This window comes from Lepisosteus platostomus, chromosome 1, assembly GCF_059453375.1.
Source record: "Lepisosteus platostomus isolate fLepPlt1 chromosome 1, fLepPlt1.hap1, whole genome shotgun sequence".
NCBI classification, from domain to species: Eukaryota; Metazoa; Chordata; class Actinopteri; order Semionotiformes; family Lepisosteidae; genus Lepisosteus; species Lepisosteus platostomus.
This window is the reverse complement of record NC_142611.1, coordinates 6,328,688-6,349,936: the sequence shown is the minus strand read 5'-3', so window position 1 is coordinate 6,349,936 and position 21,249 is coordinate 6,328,688. Positions and strand designations below refer to the sequence as shown.

The window sequence follows — 21,249 nt, the reverse complement described above, 5'->3', positions numbered from 1 at the left end:
GTTTCCACTTCTGTCCTCTGGTTCATGTTTCACTGTTCTGAAGAAGGCCCACTATTTTGACCTTTGTTAGCGTCGTTGAGGGCCGAGTCAGGGACACATTGGAGACGACCACCAGTGAACGGAGATCTACCCACAAACGAGCTCACCAGTTCCATAGGCTGACTACTTACAACAAGCGCTGCCATATGTGTTAACCATCACCACCCATCATTCCTCACTCATCTCTAGTCACAACTTAGTTAAACCCTCAAATCCCTCTGCTCTTCGCTCGGTATTGGTTTCCCTTCTTAAGAGCTCCTACCGCGCCCATTTTTTTCAGAAAACTCTTGTAAACGACTTCTTTGGCTTTGGACTTTGTTTTTGTTCCTTGACCACGATCTCACCTGACGATTCGGATTGGAATCCAGTGTTCACCGTTGCCTCGACTCTCTCTCTCACTCTCATCTGCATAGGATCATTCCACGTTCTGACTTGGATTCGTAACACACATCTTGTTCAAGCAAAAGTACCTCAATTGGTACATTTTACTTAATCATTTTCCCCATACGCTTGTTGAGTCCTCACTCACCTTAACATAAAAAAACTAAATTCTGTAACATAATATTCTTTCATTCATGGAATTAAACATCCATAGGATCTCATTGGGTATTCGAAGAAAGACTCACAAGGAAAATAGATTTAAAATTAAAAAGTCTGTTTATTAGAAGTGTTAATACATAGTAGCATGACACTGAAAGAAAGCATTTTAGAGCCACTGTTTGTTAAATAAACAGTACTGACTGTGAAGAACAATAGGAGGATCATTGCTGTACTTCCAAAGATGTACCAAGTTTTACCTGTGCTCTTACAACACAAAGTATTATTCCCTGTGACTAATACACACAACATTTGGTTAATAATGGTTATATACTCATACCCACTGAGTAACTGTTTATACTCACATACAGTTAACATACTGTAGATTTTATAAAAATGCAATTGCATATTTTCAGACTTTGTAGTTACCCTAACATATACCATTTATTTGTTCTTCTTTGTCTGTTCAGTGTTTGATAGACAGCAAAGGGCTGGAGATCATCTTTGTATTCTGTTGTATTTTGCGTAACACACGTAACACACATACATCTACAAACTCATTTCTCCAGACTCTTACAGTACAGAAAGTGAGAATTTTGTATCTTCAGGGCTACAAAATCCACTTGTTTGAGCTGCTTTTGGACATCGTCGACTGGTGTTAGAATAGGAGCTTGTCATCCATGTCCACTGTAAAGATGCAACAACCAGACATGTTTAGGCAAAACAATGATTGGGGACCTAAATGATAGGATTTATTTTTTGTTTATGTGACTTAAACTTTTAAATACAGTATATTTCCTCATCTGTTGAGCAATGTTACATTTATACTTGATTGTTGTTAGAATATTTTATTTTGCTTGCCATTTTAAGATCAATATCCAAGATCAATATTCCTGTTATTATCGGGATGTCACTTTTTCCTGTGTTACCGTAAACAGGACAGTCTGCCATAAGCACAGAGCACAAGGTGGAAGTACATCCTAGATGCGATGCCCATCCTTTGCACACAGGGTTACACACAGGCCTAGTTTAGAGACTCCAATTAATCTCCCCAACATGTCTCCAAGTGGGATGAGGAAACCAGTACGAGCTCACTTTGGAAAGGTTTTCCGGTCCCTGGTAAATTAATTGGCTACTTGCTAGATGCGCTTTTCATCAGTCACTATTAAATTTTAAGTGAGGATCTAACCAAACAATATTTAGTTACTGTTTTTTGTTTGTTTCATGCGTCTCATTCGCAATACGGCTCGACGTATTGTCAAACGCCGGAATAGAACAGTCGGGCATAAAAACGAAGCTTGTACCGCCAAGTTTACGCAAGACTGGGGGGAAACTTGAGCACGCTCTCACCTTCCTTGATGCCGAAGCAGGCGCACCACTCCCGGAAAGACACCTGCTTGTCTTCGTCAGCGTCACACTCCTGAAAGAAGCGGGAGGTGCAGTGCTCCATAGGCACCAGGGGCACACGCAGCGGAGCCAGCTCAGAGTGGGAGAGGTACCTGCAGACACAGCATGGAATTAACCTCTACCTGTTCCTTTGCAGCCCCCGCGTGCTGACGCAACTAGGTACAGTACTCAAGCTTCATACCAATATAACTTGCTCATCAGAGCTGCACAGAACATTTTTTAATATAGAGAGCTCAGAAACAGGCCCAGTAGTTTGCACAGAGATATTACCAAAAGGTAATGGTGTTTGAAATTCAATTTTACCTATCTACTGAGACAGAATGACAACGCAGCACCATAAAACGACACATTTAAATATAGAAACCTTGAGCTCCGAAATCTTAGTGTTAAATAGACAAGCATTTTTTTTTTATTCTTCACTTAGTGCTGCGATTGAGAGGGAATAAGAAATAAAGGAAACCGTTTCTCCTGTCAAAAGAAATGCATATAAGGTCATAGGATTCCATGACCAACAGCAGTGGAAAAAGACCTACTGTCTGTATAAAATGCTGGTGTTGGACTGTCAGAAGTTTGTAAAACCTGCCTTAACACTTAACCAGAATACCTTCTCCACTCTAATACACCAAGAGTTAAGACCTGCAAAACACATCTTTTTGATTTCTTTACACCTTCCAACATAACAACCCAGATGCTTTTTTTGCACTTGTACTGTATTCCTGTTTGTGCTTTTCTGTTAAGACTTTTCACCTAACAAGGCAGATGAAACATTTGGTATAAACGGAGGTGCTGGCTTCAAAATCATTTAACATTTTATTCCTCAGCTGTGTCGATGGGGACAACACGACACTCTGTTTGGTCTCCCATTTGATTAATGATCTCAAGCTTTGTGCAGAATACTGAGTTCTAAACTAACTAACACGCCACCTTACTAGACTATCCTAATTAAAGATGATTCACTGACAATCAATGTTTGTCACATCATTAACTTTTTCAAATGAATTTCTGCAGGAAGGTTAGATCCTGATCTCGCATACTTCCACTTGCCTGCATATATCGGTCTCGTACCCAGGACATCCAGTAGTGCATCTCTCCAGTATCCCTCCCACCACCCCATCTACAGTACACCCCTGCAGCAACTTCCTGGTCTGGGCCATAAGGCAGGGCTGCCAGTTTCCTCAGCCAGGTGAGCTTCGCCCAAATGTACCCTGCCTATCCCTCCTCTCTGGTTTATGAGGATCTAACCGAACTGGTGGAATCCATTGTTTCTGTGTTCTGACCTGTCAGCAGGGTGTTGGTCCATCTGTGCAAACTGCCAGTGCACTGGGTAGATATACATGTTGTAATTTTTTTCAAAGTCTCTGACCAGCGTCTCAATGGGGTGATCGTCTGCCTGAAGCCGTCTCTCACTCTCATGCATCTTCTGAACCTGTGGAAGCAAAGTACATCTTCAGGGTACTGTGAATGATCCCAAAGTCAAGAAAACAATATACTGTATGAGGGCCAAAAAATAAGCTTCACGTTGATTATGAGAAAGAAGGAGTAAATCACATATTTGCAGACTGCTTGTTTTCACACCTCCTCCTTCTGTTAATTTTGTTGGCAAAATCATCTTTCAAACTCAATTCTACCTTACTAATGTGAAAAAAGACATACCTACTACAATTATTTAATTTGGAATAAAAATGCATACTGTATGTACTAGAGGTGCATATTGACTTAAGGGCTCTAGCCTCTAGCGAGAGCTCGGGGCATCTGTATCAAGTAATACAATTGTAAATCATTAAAAACTTTCAGAAATCACAATACTGTGTATGTAGATTATAAAGTGTTTTGGATAGGTTGTGTTTTTGCGTGTTGCTGCAATATTGCCTGTCATACAAGGTTCAATAATTCAAATAGAATATTCTATTATTTTATGACAGTACTCTGTTCTCTTTTACGTTTGGTTTAACCTTTAAAAGGCCCCAGAGTGTATTTCCATTTCTGGTGTCCCCTCAAAGTATTCTTTCTGAATACATTACATCTCATACCTCAATACACCACTATTTGTAAGTGAGTGCAAAAGATTCCAATATCCAAGATCAAAGAATGATTGTCTTTCCTACTAAGGAAAACTTTAACATCAGGTATTTTGAGAAGTGCCCAATCTTGTGACTTTACATAACCAAGTACTGTATACATATTTTTGCACAGAAAGGGTTTGATATGCCAGGCTTGTTTTTTTTGTTTTATTTACTTCAAATCACAAATGTGAAAATGACAAAATCATCTGAATAATATCTCTAGGTGGGAATTTTCATCTCTACCCACCATTAACATAAGCAATCACATTTTATATGATGTCATTTGAGAGAAGAATGCTGTGAACAGCCAAATATTGGATTAACATAAATCATATCCATCAAGATCCATTCTGAATTCAGCTCCTTTGTTATACAGTACATCATTACAATTGCTTACCCTTGTGCGCTGCTTAGGGGTAAGAAAGCCAGGAGACTTCATGTCATGTTCATAAAGCTGTAGCAAAACATTTTTCAGCCAGTCGCGCATGCGCAGAGGGAACTGTGCCAGCTCATTGGCCTGACAAGGTGCAATGTCTGTTAAAGCACATAAACCCCACATTAATACCATAGCAATCACATCCCCTTTCAACTACCCATTTTGTAATGGGATTCATGAGAAAACTTCAATACAAAAGGCAGACCCCATCTCCTATCAATCACTTGCTTGCAAAGGTATTGCACAAGGTAAAAACATGGTAAGGTAAGGTAATAGCATAATTGCAGACTTTTTCTATCTCACATTTCTACACTTAAGCATCTCTCCACAAACTACATCCATCTCCACTGCCAAAGCAGTCACCCTTTGGCTCATTTAAGAGACTGGCATATTTTTAAATGCATTTTAAATTAAAAAACCCAAGACTCAAGAGAGCCGCACCTGACATACATTTGAAGAATACAATCGACAGTGCTATTTAAAATATGCCTTGTAAATTAGAACGCAATAAAAATTAAAGATAAAAACTATGCTTTGTTTGTGAGAAAAAATAACTTTTGTGCCCCCCCCCCAAAATAAAAGTAATGTTTTTTCCCATACATTTGCAAGGTCCAGCGTAATCTAAGTGAAGTCTATGGCCTTTTTTAGTTCCGTCAAGATTGCACTTTGTAGCAAAAAGCTGACAAGATGTGTCATAGGTCTTGTTGTCAGTTCCACACACCTAGATGAAGCAAATAAAAAAAAAAATGAATTGCAGAGACAAAATGCATCTATAAAGTTCTGAAGTTCTGTCATCATTGATATCCAGCTTCAATACTTTGAAGGCCAAATTGTCCAAGGTACTGTATATAAACAAAGTTAACACAAAGGATCATGTCCTCAGGGCTTGCATATTGTTACCACTGTTTGAGATCACAATCCCCTCTTTATGCAAGTCTACAGGGCTGTCAGATCTGGCAGCCTGCATGTTTTTCTTTAACATCCAGGTGTACCAGAGAGCATTTGACTAACTGACCCTCTTAAGGATCAGTTAGTGGCCAGATGCATCACATTTGTAGAAGCAGGTATTTGTAGAAGGTCAATTAATTTTCAAATATAAGAAAACACAGTGGAGATTGATTTGTCTGGTCTCTTAGTATAGTGCTAACCATCTGGAGTGTGCAAATGAGGTTTTTGCCAATTGGCAACATTTTGTGGACAGATGAGCCATGATTACATCTCCACAGGGACTAAATTAATCCACATAGATCATGTAATTACTACTACATGTTGGTAGGTTTACAGAAGAGCTAAATTAAGTTTCTTTCAGGTTGTGTTACATCAGTTAAGCATTTTTTCGGCTTGTGTGTTTGCTTGTGCGTACTGCACAGTATATGTGTACAATTGTCGTAAACAGTACTTACATGCTCAAATTCCCCTTTGCTGGAAATACATGAGGAGGGATCCTGACAGACACACTCGGGATCATTTTCTTTGTTAACTTGACAGATTTTGCCTCGTTTGCAACGGAAGTTTTCACAGGGACCTGAATTAATGAAAGAAGAATCAGAAATTCTTATTTGTCTTCTTAATTCCGGCCGTTTGTAAAAGCTTACCTTTAATTAATACACAGCAGAAAGGACATAAGAACTCGAAAACACCTTCAACAACATGACTAGGTAGCATTTTCCTTACCCCCACAACTCCTTGGGTAAATAAATGAATAAAAAAAACAGGTTCCAGAGAAACAATATATTTTCTGTAATGTGGTGAATACAACTTTACATAATATTCTAAAGGAGGGTTATTTGTGCAAAATGCATTATATTCTGAAGCAGAAAAGATAACTTGCTGAATCTACATTAACTCTCATTGATGTTTCAGTTTAAACTAATAACAGGAATCAGACCTGTGTCATTGACGTATGTTTGTGCAGTGTTCTGAGCTAACCAAGTGTTACCAAGCTAACCCGTCAGGTCCAAAAAGAAAAGCACACAAACTATAACCATCATTTATAAATGATTTATAACTCATAAAATATTTCTGTTATGTTTTAAAGAATATCTCTGTTTAATTGTTTAATTAGTTCAAATATTTTTCTTTACTCCTTATACCAGTGGTTTATTTTTTCCATTCTCTTGAGAAATAAAGAAAAATGGCATCATCATACATGTAGTTGTTACCGAGATTCCTAATGAAGTTCTAAAAGAGACGTACCTTGTTGAGAGATGAACCCTGTTACCAGATTCCTGAATTCCTACCATGTGTGCACTTCAGGAAATAATACTTACTGACATCTGCTTCCTGCGTGTCCTCATCTCTGGAAAGCTGTTCCTGGAGGTAAACCTCCTCAGCAGCCCTTTTTTGAACAGGACTAATCCCAATCACTGATGTCTAAATGGATTGGAAAAACATGTCTATAATCAAGCAGTGCTACAGTAAGTACACATGATGGGCCTTAGATTTCTTCTTGTGATTTTATGGGAATAAAATTGAATAATGTAATGAACTAGTCAGTTTGAAATGCAAACACACACCAGTGCATCCTGATTATCTTGTAGATTTGTTCACACTATGACATGAAAACTTTGAATTTAGAAGCAGAATTTAAATACAAGACAAATGCTCAATCGAATGATATAAAGGTGATCTCGATAACTATTTCAATCCCAGTATTTTTTTTTTATTATTTCTTATTTCCCCATTAGGTGTTAATCAAATGTTTTAGGGACTTTTTTCAACTTTATTAAAATTTCTAATGGATAAAAGTATAATATTTCTTTGAGTTAATATAATTCTATTCTATCAGCGAGAGAGAATTATTAATTAAACTGAAATATTCTAGATGCAATTGACATCACCTTCGTGTCAATCAGTTGTGCAAAGGTTTGTATTTAAATTTAATTTATGGAATGTAAATAACCCTGAAGAAGGTCTGAAACATGCCCGCTAGTTCTTATTGTTTAATATTAGAAAAAGAGAATATTTCTGAAAGCTTTGTGTTCTTATCTACATGAGTGTAGACCTTTCTCTAGCTGTTGATTTTGTACAATTCCAAGTTTATTATAGCTATAAGAAATACTTCTGGAACAGGAATGTGACCCCCAATATTTTAATTAGAAATGTAAACAGTAGCAATAATGCTATCTGAAATATTGAATATACTGAAATAGTGTAATACCTCTGGAGGTCTGCATATAATTCAGGCTGGACAGGAAGCACATACTGTTGTCTGCATTCCTTTTATTTAAAGAACCTGGGATATAGCCACTGCCTACTAATTGGCGAATAAGTGCTGACTTACATATATAGCAAAGTACTTTTGACTAGGTATACAAATTCTGTCTGTGGCCATTGAAATAGCACTTCAACATTCCTATTTAAGGAGGTCACAAAGCTTCACCCACATCACAAACATTGTTTTAGCTGACTCCTAAAGTGACTTGGATATTACTGGTCTGTTTTGTTGGATTTTCAAAGAGAAGCCTTCAAGCCTTATTGTTCTGTGCCTGCCAGAGATACACAGCGATCTGACATATGTAATTATATGACTTGCAGTGTTCTGTATCTACAGTATATAATTACCCATTTTCCTGATTTCCTCTTTTTGGTTTTAGGAACTGTGTTCTCCCTCTTCTGAAGAACCCCATGCCCCCCATCCGGTCTTTCTTGAGCTCCATGTTCACTAGATGTTTTTCCACTGTGGCTTTTCTTTTCGTTTTTTGATATGCCATTCATGCGACTGGCATTGCTTTCCTGCTGCTCCTCCGCACTGCTCTCTGTTCCTTCTGGTTCTGTATCTGTGGCCTCTTGCAGGTTGTTGTTACTGTCGTCTTTGTTTTTGGGCTCACTCCCTGTGTCTTTGGATTGACTGCTCTCAACGTCATCACCCTCTTCTTCGTTGACCTCTGGACTTTCACTCATGCCCTCTTCCAGAATACCTCTTGGTTCAAATTGGTTCCTACCTCTGTGTTTTCCTTGGGAATCATAGTCATCACTGTCAATGTTTGATTCTCCATCATCTTCCCTGACCTCTCGGCTGTCCTGATCATCCTTGTCTTCAGTATAGCCCATATCTGTAAGTATTTCAGTCTCTGTACTGCTGCCAATCTCCTGAAAGCTGATTTCACTATCATTGCCTTTATCATCTGGTTCATCTGCTGATAAACCATCTGCCAAATCCTGGGATCCCCTTCGTCTGTCCAGGTCATCATCTTGACTTGTCTGTGCCTCTTCACTGAGTAGCACAGGTGAAGCATTCTGCTCAGTATCTTCTTCATCCTGTTTTTCCTGACTGCTTGCTTCTAAGGATATTACAGCAGGTAGCTCTTCTCCTTCACTTAACTTGTCAAGATCAGTTTCCTTGGGATTTAACATCATAAAACAAAAATAGAAAGTTTGAAATTATACTTTGTTTTTCAAACATTAACATTTTCAAGCATGAACGTTTAAAGCAAGAATGATTAATTTATCTTTGCTCATACAGTATATCTCTCTTAGAAATGAATTATAAATTGACTTCAATGTATTTCACTTCCCAATGTTTTTGGGGGGAGGCAGCAGTACTTTATATATTGGGTACTTTATGTATTGGGTAAGAGAAAAACTGAAAATACTGAATTGTCAAACAGCCTTTTCTGAAAACAGCTAATGGTTAATGCGTTAGTATCTTTTCTTTTGTTGCATGTAGTCAATAAAGCATTCTCAACAATACAAATACAAAAAAGTCTTAGTGATATGTTACTCCTTTCAGTCTGAAAACATATTTTGTAGAAGGTAAGGTGAGAAGAATGAAGAAGATAAGAGGTGATAAGGAGGTAAGGAGCTCCAAATAAGGAGATAAGGAGAGGATCTAACACAAAAGCAGCACAAAGCTTTGTATCAATTTAATATTACCCTAGAAAGAAACTCAATTTTCATAAAACATTAATATAAACTTCATTGAATAATATCGTAACAGTTACCATACACAAATCTTGTTTAATTTGTTATGTAAGCAAACATGGAAACACATTTTGTAGTTTATAGTCATTACTACTGTCATTAAGTACTGTATGCAAAAGATTATCTATTACCTTTCCATTCTGTGTCACTGGTGTCTTCAGTGAAACCGTATGTGTTCTGTGAGGCTTGCTTGTTACCTTGTGCATGAGAATTAAAATAAGCAACAGTATTCTGAATAACAATAATAATATGAAACAAATAACAAAAACAAATAAACCCCAGAAAAATGTTAAAAGAAATGTATGTTATATACAGTATAATTAATCAGTTTCCAATGTGATGGAACATCCTTGATCATGGTTCTGGGCCTACATTAAGGAAAAACATTGCTCACCTTTTGAAAATGTGAAACATTATATATGATATCTATTTAATTGACTCAAGGTTTAAAGTTACTTTTTTCATGCAGAAATTGTTTGGTTAGTGTTTAGTTCTCTTTCAGGCTTAATATAGTTATTACCTCTTGAGAGTTGCAACATCACTGCCAAACAATGCTGAGCATGTCTACTCACATTTTTGTCCCTTCATGAACCTGATAAATGCAACAGTGCAGTAGGGTATCAGAGGACTGAGAGCCTTGTTCCCTTGTTTTAGCCAGGACCTAGTTTCTGCCCTACCCATTGTCAACCTTGAAACTGTTGAATTCTCATATTCCACTCTTCCTGGTGTACAACCAGTCCTGCCCTGCCAGTTGCTTTCTCCCTTACTGGCGAGTGAACTGTAGCTGCCATGTGGACGTCCCTCACATTGTTGAAGCTAACTCCTCTCGTTTCCATAGCCACTCAGTGAGCGAAACAAGCTTCCTTTTACTGCCTTAGACTGTGCCATGCTAAGATCATGCTGCTGGGTGCTAAATATGAGGTGGGTCAATGGAGAAGGTTGACCACCCACTCCAACAGGGTGGCTGTGTAGAGTGAAAGAACACCCACCCCCCTATTTGGTGTTCTACCCCTGACTCTCACAGCAGCAATCCTGGGAGGACTCTTCCTTACATTGCCAGGATGTTGCTCTTTGCCGGGAGCCTTCCATGCAGTGTAATGCCCAATGTGATGCCTAAAGGGATGTGGAATGCCCACACACTGGGAAGCCCACAGGGATGGCATAGGGCCTGCTGTGGACCGAAGACACACTCAAAGAATAATCTGGATGCAGCATGGTCCTCAATCCGTATCACGGGTTTAGCAGAAGGCAACCCAGTTGGAACGGACACTTTCATCAGCATTACCTTGGGCTCTTTGTCCTTCTATTTTTGACAGCTTGGGCTCCCAAGAGGTAATAGTTACCTTCATTCTGAAAGGAAACACTACGTTTCCAGAGTACACACATGATAGTCAAACTGTTCTGAGTCTGCCAGCAGGATCTTCTATTGTCCAAAGCAGAATGCTTTTTCAGTACATCATAAGTCAGCGCTGAAACTGTATAAAATACTTCTGTGAAGTTTTAAAGAATAAATTCGAACCACATACTTACAGGGTCAGCAAAAGCCAAAGTCAAGAGACAAAGTAACAGTAAATTCATCATTTCCTCTTACTCCAACCTGAAAATAATAATGACTGCTTTAGTGCTATGAAATCAAACATTCTATATAGTCTCAATAATCTAGCAAATATACTGTTGAAAATTCAACAATTTTAAGTGAAATATATTGCCTTTCTGCTTTGTGCATCCATAACTTTTACAGTAATGTGTCATACAGTAGATCGGGTCAGCTAAGTCCGTCAAAGTCAATTACGAAGCAGATAATTCAGACAAATTCTAAACGTATTGTAATATTTCAAAAAACAAAAAACTATGTACCAGTTTTGAGATGTGCAAAATATACAAAGGGACTGAGTACACACTTCAAAACATTTTACTGCCATTCTTAATGTTTTTGGTATTTAAATTGCCGTTTGCTTTCCCCAATGATACCCAAACCAAACAATGCCTATAATTACAATGTTTTGACTGCATTTTTATAAATGTAGCCAAAAAGTGTTACTACATGCTATTAGAGTTTTTTTTTGTCAAAACAAAATAGTTTATAACAATATATTTATTTTTAATCCATTTCTAACAATTTTTGTCTTCCAATACAGGACCGTAGGTCATTGAAAAAATATTACTCCTAGTGAGTCTAAAACACACCCCATCAGATGTGGCACAGACAGTCAAGTATTTGAAGGGATTATGATAAAAAAACACTAAAAGTTCAACATGTTCAAACAATATCTAGTAATTAAGCAAATGTTTTAGTTTATCAAGCAATTAGGAAAACCACACATTCTCTAAGCTATAAAACATTTCCCTAAGGTAAAAGAAAGCAGACTGTTATGAATTATTATGATATGATTAATCAAGCCAGGATAATCACCATGTGGTCTAAGGATCATGAAAACAAAAATGTTACTAACAGGCCTAAACTAGATTGACACACTGTTATGGTGGTGTCCATTTCTATACTATTTGTTCTGTAATATAAGGTAATACAGAACATTTCTGTATGATATGCAAGTTGTGAGTGATATACATTTTCCAGGTGAACAACATAATTAAACAATCCTTTTGGAATTACTATCTGAATTTTAGCTTCCCTTTGTGTGTCCATATACATCCAGTTCATCAATATACAGTTATAAAGGGTCACCCACAACAGCGACAAATTCAGATCACTTCCTCTAATTCTGGTACAGCAAGAATATTCTCATGTCTGAAAGTACTTTCTGTTACTATTGGAGACAATTCCCAGCAGGCAATACTTCCCAGCTAGCAATGTCATCTTATTATTAATTTTCTCAATCAGTTTTAACATTAGAATTCTAAAGCTAAACAAAGGCAAGAAAATGGTTTACTAAGGTAAAAACTAATTTACTTTCATTTTAAAACAGATATTTTTTATGGCGTTACTTTATTGCGATGACATTTTAAATGTTTATTACAGTTGATGATACCATCTTACTCATCATCAGCATGTTGTCTGCAATATACTGTGAGTACTGTCTTTTCATTTCTCCTGTGAGAAAGTATAAACATGATTTTCCAGAAATAATATCAAACAGTATCAAAATCATATTGACAGAATAAATGGACAGAACAAGTCTAAACTCATCATGTGAATGCTGATCAAGGCTGTTCAAGTCTTGTCTCACGCTTATAGACTCAACAATCAACAGTGATGGTCTACCTAGTACCTAGTCTTGGTTGTGTATATACTTTAAGAATACTAGACAAGATAATGGAATTGAATTACATACTACAGATATAGAAATCACAAAAAAGAGATTTGCATAAATTCCCATTCTGCTTAATTCTACAAATTCTGCATCAGTGCTGAGAAAGAAAGCCACATATTTTATGTAAATTACGTATTTTTTCTCTGGGCACACAAATTCACGCTGGTTCAAGACAGTGGTTCTAATTATGTATACATTATTAAATCAGATGAAGACACATTTACTGTACATACACAGAATCCAAAAAAATGTTGGGTCTTTGTCCTAGAAAAAAAAAACATCCCTGTGCTGTAAATTCACGTTTTTTTTTCAATAATAAACATAACAGTGCCACCATTTGGATGTTCCATATACTGCAGCAGCTTTTGAGAATTGTTGCATTTATAGACCTTTGCAGATAGGAAATAATTAATAGACTCTCTTTCTATAAAATATTTGTTTCTATAGAAACAAATCTTTACCCACACATACAGTACAATTTACATGTTTTGATGGCACATGAAATAAAGAATATTTTAAAACTTTATGGAACCTGAATAATGTGACCTTTGACACTAGGAAATAAAAATGAGCACATTCCATCTATTAATAAAATGAAATAATGTTATGTTTTTGTTATATACTGATGCAGAAAATGAAATACAACACTCAGATATAAAGGATTGCAGAAATATTTTATACCTAGATATCCATACAAAATCATAGAAAATGTGAGCAGACCATCATAATTCATTTTCAGCATGAGATGTGACTTCTCTGAACACTGACACAATCCTAGGACAATGCTGAAGCAATAGAACTGATCATCTTCTGGGTACGAACTCTTCCTATGCGAGACAGCCATTTGATGTTGTTTACTTTTGAGGGCGATTTTTAACCCGTGGAAGAACTACAGTATTAGGGTCGAGTAAGTAGAAAATGCTGACTACAACCTTTTCTTAAAGTCAGGCCATTGTAATCCTAGCAGGATATGGTCTTGTCCAGAAGGACACTACTGCATTAGTTTGCAAGAGCAGAAAAACAACTGGCTCAAGGCCTTTGTCAAAGTATTGCTGAGAAGTAAGGTGGTACTCCATCTGCACCAAAACCATTTTTGCGTTAAGAAGATTTCTCCTCACAACAGCGCGGGTTCACTGCATTTTCGGTGGGCTTGCACAACACCGTTAGCATAAAGCTCACCATGACGTCTCCACCTGTGTTGTTTTCCATCAGGTCTGTCAAGGGCAAAATGATATTCATCAGGGAAGAAAATAGCCACCCCTCCTCTGTGCCACCACCCTGGACATTCTCTGGCCCACAGAAGATAGCTGATCTCTCAGCAGTTAACATACAAGTATTGTCCCTGATGAAGCAGAGGATCCAATTCTCCAGAAGCTTATCCATAAGGTAACACAAGCAAGTCACCTTCAATTATACCAACAGCAGCTGGGTAATCATCGTTGCTCAAGCAAGCCACGGGAACTCGTTCTCTGTTCTTGCAATAATTAAAATCACATCTTTTTACATGGCCGTTCCAACAGATTCTTTGTGTAATTTTAACCGGAGGCTAATACCAAACACAGTAAATGAAGAGACAGTAAATGTTAGTTTAAGACGATAGTTCAGGAGGAAGTGAGATGCTAAACTCGCCCACTTGTGCCTACAAATCTATAACATCTTGCTTGCATCTTGGTTTGTTTTAACATCCTTTCATCCACCCCATCTTTAACGCAACAGCAACTCCAGGGTTTATCTTTCATTAAAGAGGCTCCAAGGGAGTTACCCCAATAAAGCTAGGTATTTGAATCTTGCCTCTTCTCTGTCGACGAAACTAGTGAAAAAATTCCGTAGAGCTGCAGTGGAGTTCTGTTTCAGTTCATTTTTAAAAGAAAAAAATACAGTATTAATTTACTGTACATTATTCTGTGGCAAACAATAAGCGCAGAAATGTAAATGGTTTTCAACATTATAATGATTATTAACAGGGAAACTTAAATAAGGAATAAAGAAAACATGGTTTAGAATCAATGTGGTTTCTAGTGACCAATTGTTTTTAAACGTTCCAGGATGTACTTGAACTAGAACAGTGGCTTTTCAACTATTTTACCCCTTTTTTAAGTAATATATAAGAATAAAGACTCCCAACTAAAATATAACACCAGACCGAAGCCTAAAATTACTCTAAAAAATGCTACTATCAAATAAGTGGCATAAAATGCACAACTGAAGCTAAGTACTGTAGATCTATTTTAAGAAAAGAGCTGTCAGACATTTTGAGAAGCATGAGAGTACTTATTTTACGCAATACTGGACATTTTTTTTCTGGGGACCCCTAAAGAGAATATGAGGTATTTTACTTCAGGTACTGTATTTCATTTCATTTAGAAGACTGAATGTTCTGTATTAGATAATAAAACACTGCTAAACACAGTGGCTAAAAAAGGGCTAGAATGTAAGCAGTAAAAAATGCCATTAAACATCCATCCTAACCATTTCTTCCAATTCAGAGTCATGGAGAAGCCAGAGCCAATACCAGTCCATCACAAGGCAGACACATATTTTAGCTAGAAACACACTCACACCTAGGGCAAATTATCACAAAAGCCAATCTACCTACAGTACCAACATGTCTTTGGACAGTGTGAGCCCAGGGTCCCAGCGCTGCAAGGCAGCAATGCTAGCCTCTGCGCTACTGTGTTGCCAGCAAGCAAATATTTCTTATATTATATTTTATATTTAGAGAGAATTCCTAGAGTATTCTAATTACTATACTATTACTATTCAATAATACAGGAATATTTTGATTTAAATAATGCAATCGAATGCCAGAGAAACATATCTGTTTTTAGAATTTTCTTTTGATATTTAAAAGTTCAAGTCAATCACCATTGTATGTCAATTCTACCTTTCTTAAATTTAGTTCAAGAAATTTGCAGGTATCCCCCTAATTTGGATCAGAATTCTGTTACCCAGAACAGCAGACACTGTTGTTATGACAACAGGCTTTTGAGGTTTTTGTTTCTCAAAGGTCAGACTCAGAATCCTGCGCGGAAAAGTAAACAGATGAAACTACTAGACTGGAAAAAGAGTTGACTAAGTATACAAACTTTTGTCCCTTGGTATTAACAATGAGGGCGTTAATGTCGCTACCTCAAAACAACAATGGAACATTGGATCGCTTCCAAACAGGATAACAAAAGCTGACAAATACAGCATGTCATAGTTGATAAATTACCTGAATAAAATGGAATTTTAACCAAACCTTTTACTTTTACTTCTGGGACATAGTTAAAAAACAGATCACAAATCAAAATGTTTTATGTTTTCTCATAATTACCAAATAACACCATAAATCTTTTAGTCTGCTTTAGGCATTTCATTTTTTTAAATGTCATTATAATCAAGAGATTATTTTCCCTTCCTCAAAAATGTATGTCTGTAAACATCTGTATGGTTTCTATCTTTGGGAAAACAATATATTTCTAAAAAAATCCCCACATAGTTAGTATTTTATTCAATTATTATATTTCATATACTTGATAAGTCATTTATTATAAAAATACAAAAGTAATAAGTGAGAAGTTGGACCACAAAGCATCATTTTAAGTTATACTATTGCACAATAATGTAGCCTGAGGACAGATTAAACAAATATAGCATAGAAATGAATTTTGGACAAAGATCAGACAGCTTGGTCTTAACTACCTATAACTCAATCACAATTAGATAAAATAATTTCACAATTTATTTTACATTGAATGAAAATCTTCATTATCTTTTTTTGTGTTACGACACATTTAAAAATGACCAAATAGGATATTTCACGTACAGTAATTCAGGCCTCTGACAGTTAATTCATTTCTAAAATTACAGCTTCTCTATATTAGTGTTCTGTACTTTTCTTTGCATCTTTATGGAATATTAGTGAAAACAAAGCAGATAAAAATTACCTTGAATCTGTGACTATGGGCAGATTCTGATTGTCGAAAAAGATTCTGTTCGGAAGGGATTGTAGATTTGTCTGCCTGATCCCAGACTGCAGATGCATACTGAGACAGAGCTGCTCTGAACAGAAATATCCATGTCTTTTATTCATGCTCCTCAGTCTGGAAACAATGAAGGCATGCAGGAACGGAGCCCTGTGAAAAAGCAGCAGTCAGTGCTTAGAAGGGAAAATCTAAGGCTGACATCAATATTAAGAATAATTACATTTTAGAAGATCACATTTTGTATTGAAAATATGAAAGTTCCTATCATATTTATACCCAGGTTTCATTTCACCTTGTAATTTTGTTTTCAACGTGTTTTTTTTAACAAAGTCAATTTGTTAGTTGGCTAGGCAAATAGTGATTTGTACACCTGATTTGGTCAGCATTCTCCACAGAGTTTGCTGAAGCTGCTGAATTCCAGAGAGAAATCGAAATATTTGAATGTGCTATAAATTCATCTCCCTTTGAAAGGATCCCTAAGGATCTGATAAATTCACTCAGACATAATCTCATAAGGATTACTTTAAAAACATATTTTTTTCTTCATTAGTTTATAATAGTGAAATCTAAAGAGAATGAATAAAACACCAAATATTTCTCCATGAATTGACAAGCTATCCTTGTCAATTCATGGAGAAATATTTGGTGTTTCATTCATTCTTAAATATTCATTCTAAAATAATTCTGTATTCTTAAATAGAAATGCTGTATTTATGAACAAAACGTTTCCTCACTACAGTTACAGATGTTTGTAACAGTGACTGTGCTTTCCTGTTTAATCGCTTGCTGTAAAGTCCCAGCTTTGGAAGTTGTATAAAACTGTTTTGTGTTCTAGTATTTAGGAGCAAAATAGCTTCAATTCATGTTGCATATGTTTCTCACTCTTTACCTCTTCCCTCTCCATAAATTTAAAAAAATTATGCTCTAAGTGGAATGAATGCATCATCAACACAATTTGTTTTCTGCTGTTTGTATCTCCTCTATAGGTTCTTTACTCAATAGTGGCTTCATTAGTCAAAGCTGAGTGTCCATAAATGCCTTGGACACACAAAACATGCATACATCATCATCACAATCATCATTGCCAGGGCTCCCAAAAGTTTTCCAAAAATATTTCTTCATCGTCCATTCTTATGTTTTTTTTTTACTGTAGTTCATTTTTGGGCTCCTGTAATCTGTTCTGATATTTTCCTGGTCCATTTCTCTTGCTAAGGATTGTTTCCTGAATCTTTTACTGCTGTTGTACTTATATGCTTATATGTACTCTGACTCACTGATTTCCTTCTCTGCTCCCAGAACCCTGGACTTACATTTATCTTTTATATACTGTACATATTTTTTATGCAGCATACAGATTTAACAACTATATGTTAATAAGGGCAGCACATGTTGGTCCGTTGCCTTCCCTTTAAGACACAAAGGCAATTTTAATTTTATATTGTTCATTAAAAATCATAGTTTCGAAAGCACTCCAGTGTATTTTTTCTCTTCTTTTTATGGACAACTGTTTTGTAACTGGAGACATTCCATTAAAACATGAAATTGTTTTGACCTCTTGTATTTTGGAAAATACAGTATGACGTCATTCTCAATGGGAAGACAATTTTGGTTAAACGATGCTTTGAAACCTCTCTGTCCATTTACAAATTTTGGCTCGCCGCATTTCTCACACTTCTCCTGGAGCTTGTGACCCAGATATTAATTCTTTTCGACACGCTTTCTGGTCTGGAGTCCCCCTTTCTCGCATGCTCTTTAATTCGCTCTACTTTGCTTCAAATTCCTGCACTCTTCCTCTTTCTCCAAATGTTTTCTTCTTTTTACTTTCTAGGGATTCATCTCTGTTGCTTATTAAGTGTGTTTGAGATGAGAAACTTTTTTAATGCTTTGAGTCAAACAATGTGCTCCTCTCAGAATCATAGCTATCACACCTAAAGGTGGGCAGATACTGCAACCTGAAACATTGTGAACCAAAAAACATTTCTTAGCAAATTCTGAAGACAAGAAAATAACAAATGTAATATTTGTTTAATCATGAAGTACATTAAATACTGCTCTTTTTTGGTTCACTTTCTAAGCATTTCTCCAAATTAGTCACAAGGGGGCATAGTAACTACTGATACAGATAAGAAATGACACTTGGTGCCTTTTGTCTTGCGTTTTTTTTTCCTCAATGTTGAAAGTAACTGAATACCTTGAAAAGAAATATACAGAATAGAAAGCTGTGTATACAGTATGCTGTTTGTACTAAACCCAGAAAGTCTGAAAATGAACTTAAAGAAAAAGATTATAGCCTTCCGACAAAAGAATGGGTCAACTAATGGCTCAACATACTACTGTATATACATATATATAGTATGTCAATTGATATCATCAATTGAAATCCAGCTTTCCATAGTAAAATGGTCTAATGTGCTTCAACAGTGGAAGAAGCTCAAACAACGTGACGTGACAAGTGTTGCCTGTTTAAACAAACCCATTCAAGCGTCGAATGATCTGAAAGCAAGAATGTGCTGCAGAAGCAGCAGACACCCCAAAAAGATATTTGCTTGGATGAAGAGAAAAATACGTGATTAAGTGAGAACACAGGCAAGAGCATGCGACATAACTGCAAGAGTAAATTGTCCAAAGACCAGACGCACCGCAAGACAAATCAAAGTTAATGGGAAAAGTCCAAGGCTCAGAAATAAAACTACGAAAAAATACCTTTCATTTAACAATTTGGATGGAAATAGTTGAACATAGAAGTGAATGGAAAAAAAAAACGGGAGGCTCCTTCAACTGCAAGTGGACTGATAAAAGCTGAAGTACTGTAGTTATTTCTATCACAAAGTTCCTGTAATAGATTACATAGGCAGACAGCAGAAACTAGCTAGTTTGTCCATAGGATTTTTTTGATCATTCTTTTTTTACTTTGTTATTGTTTTGCTAATTTCTGCTTGTTTGCTACACCAACTGAGCAACTAAACCATAATTTATTTAAACAGACAGTTATTGCTGGCATTACTACACTTACCACCATTTTTTATTTATTTTTTCAAATTCCTATTGAAATTGATAAACAGCGTTGCAATTAAATATGATTTCAACTACTAAAGGACAAAATGCCTGAATTTTGTGTTTTACCACCCACAGAATATTGGGGGAGGAAACAAATATTGTTTATTTCTTGGCAGCGATTCCAAACTTTAATGTATAACACATACAGTATTACTATTTCATTTTTTTCTTTTCTATCTTATTTTAGCATATAAAGCTCTACAGTATCACAACAGGACAGGTTCCAAATATGCCAGGAGAGGAAATCTTAAGGGCTCTCAGGACTACTACTGTGAGAGGCCAAGAATCATTCTTTAGCAAGAGAGCTAGGTGAGAGTAGGGAATGTTCCCCAGACAGACAGAGCACACACACTAGACTTGGGACTTGTTTAATATGATATTTTGTACAAGGGGTCAAGCACACTCTTTGACGAAAAGTTCAGTGGATCATTCAATGGGCAGGCTGTTTAGAAATCAGATCTACTGTATATGAGACCAAACATTGTCCCAGGAAATCCCAGGAAACATCTGCCAGATGTTTAAATTTCCCTTATAATGGAGGAGCAGAAAGAGAGGAAGGCAGTCCTTCATTTTTGCCCCTGAAATTCAGCATGCTACTGTACGCTTCAGGGGGAAGATACCGCTCATCTCCCCAGGGGGGGTCACAGCCACGTATTGTAGAACAAAGGCTCATCTTAAGAAACTGCAGGCAGCTACAGTAGGATCTTGTAAACATTGTAAGTCGCTGAAAGAGCAAAGATCATACTCATTAAAATCATCTGCTAGAGAGTGAATACCTTCATCACTCTGGAAAAGGTAAAGGGCAATTAACTTCAAGGTGTTTATAATTAAGGAAAATAGGAGAGTGAGACTGCCAAACACCGAATTAGAAGAAATTATGGGGCCAATCTACGATGTTTAAGGGGAACTCCAGTATAAAACACAGTTAAAAAGTAAGACCAATATTTATTTTTATGTCAATTGTAATATTCTTCTTTGCTGAAAAAGCAGGATTTTGAAATAAAGCTTTTCTTGGGTTTAATTGTGAAATTCTTTAAAGATATAGTTGAATGAAAAGTCAAGGGGAAGTGTAGAAAATGAGGGAAAGTATATCATCATTATTAAGTAACAGATACATTAACTGGATTTTATTGAATAGTCCATAACAGATGTAATGAAGTCAAAAATGCCTTTCAGGTCTCTGCATTCGGAATTAACTCACTGAAAGAGTTTTGAGAAAATAATTTACATTAACAGTTATGTAATTGCAAAAAATATTTAATATTGTCTTAGTATTGTAGGTGTGTATACACAATCACACTTTTTTTTATCCTTTCTGCAATTTCCTTTGGTTAATGACTGCCCAAGCAAGTTTTGAATGTATGTTTTTCTATTTCGTTTTTGTTGTTTGTACAATTTTATCAGATTTAATCTCTTACTTCAGGGACATTATTGTAAATTACTAAATCACATACTTGACTGTACTGTAATTACTGTATTTCTAAACATGAGTGCCTAGTTTTATTAATTTGTAAGATAAACTATTAAAACAATTCCACATAATCAGA

General features: G+C 36.3%; 1 protein-coding gene across 1 annotated transcript; it reads right to left on the bottom strand.

Annotated features, from left to right (window-relative positions):
• Positions 1–673: 673 nt before the first annotated feature.
• On the bottom strand, positions 674–16,738 carry sparcl1 (SPARC-like 1). The gene is made up of 11 exons (XM_088648680.1): positions 16,607–16,738; positions 10,936–11,002; positions 9,537–9,602; positions 8,047–8,823; positions 6,753–6,855; positions 5,886–6,007; positions 5,083–5,203; positions 4,444–4,580; positions 3,261–3,409; positions 1,927–2,075; positions 674–1,263 (listed from the first exon to the last, which is right to left on the bottom strand). The coding sequence occupies exons 2-11, from the start codon at positions 10,984–10,986 to the stop codon at positions 1,235–1,237; spliced, it is 1,704 nt and encodes a 567-aa protein (XP_088504806.1). The 5' UTR covers positions 10,987–11,002; positions 16,607–16,738; the 3' UTR covers positions 674–1,234.
• Between the last annotated feature and the right edge of the window lie 4,511 nt (positions 16,739–21,249).

Bases quoted from the DNA above. Each gene is read 5' to 3' on its own strand.
- sparcl1 (XM_088648680.1), bottom strand. From the start codon at position 10,986: ATGATGAATTTACTGTTACTTTGTCTCTTGACTTTGGCTTTTGCTGAC. The intron at 9,603-10,935 runs GTAAGTATGTGG...CTCATGCACAAG, and splicing joins CTTTGGCTTTTGCTGACCCT to GTAACAAGCAAGCCTCACAG. The intron at 2,076-3,260 runs GTCAGAACACAG...CTGTGTCTGCAG, and splicing joins GACCAACACCCTGCTGACAG to GTACCTCTCCCACTCTGAGC.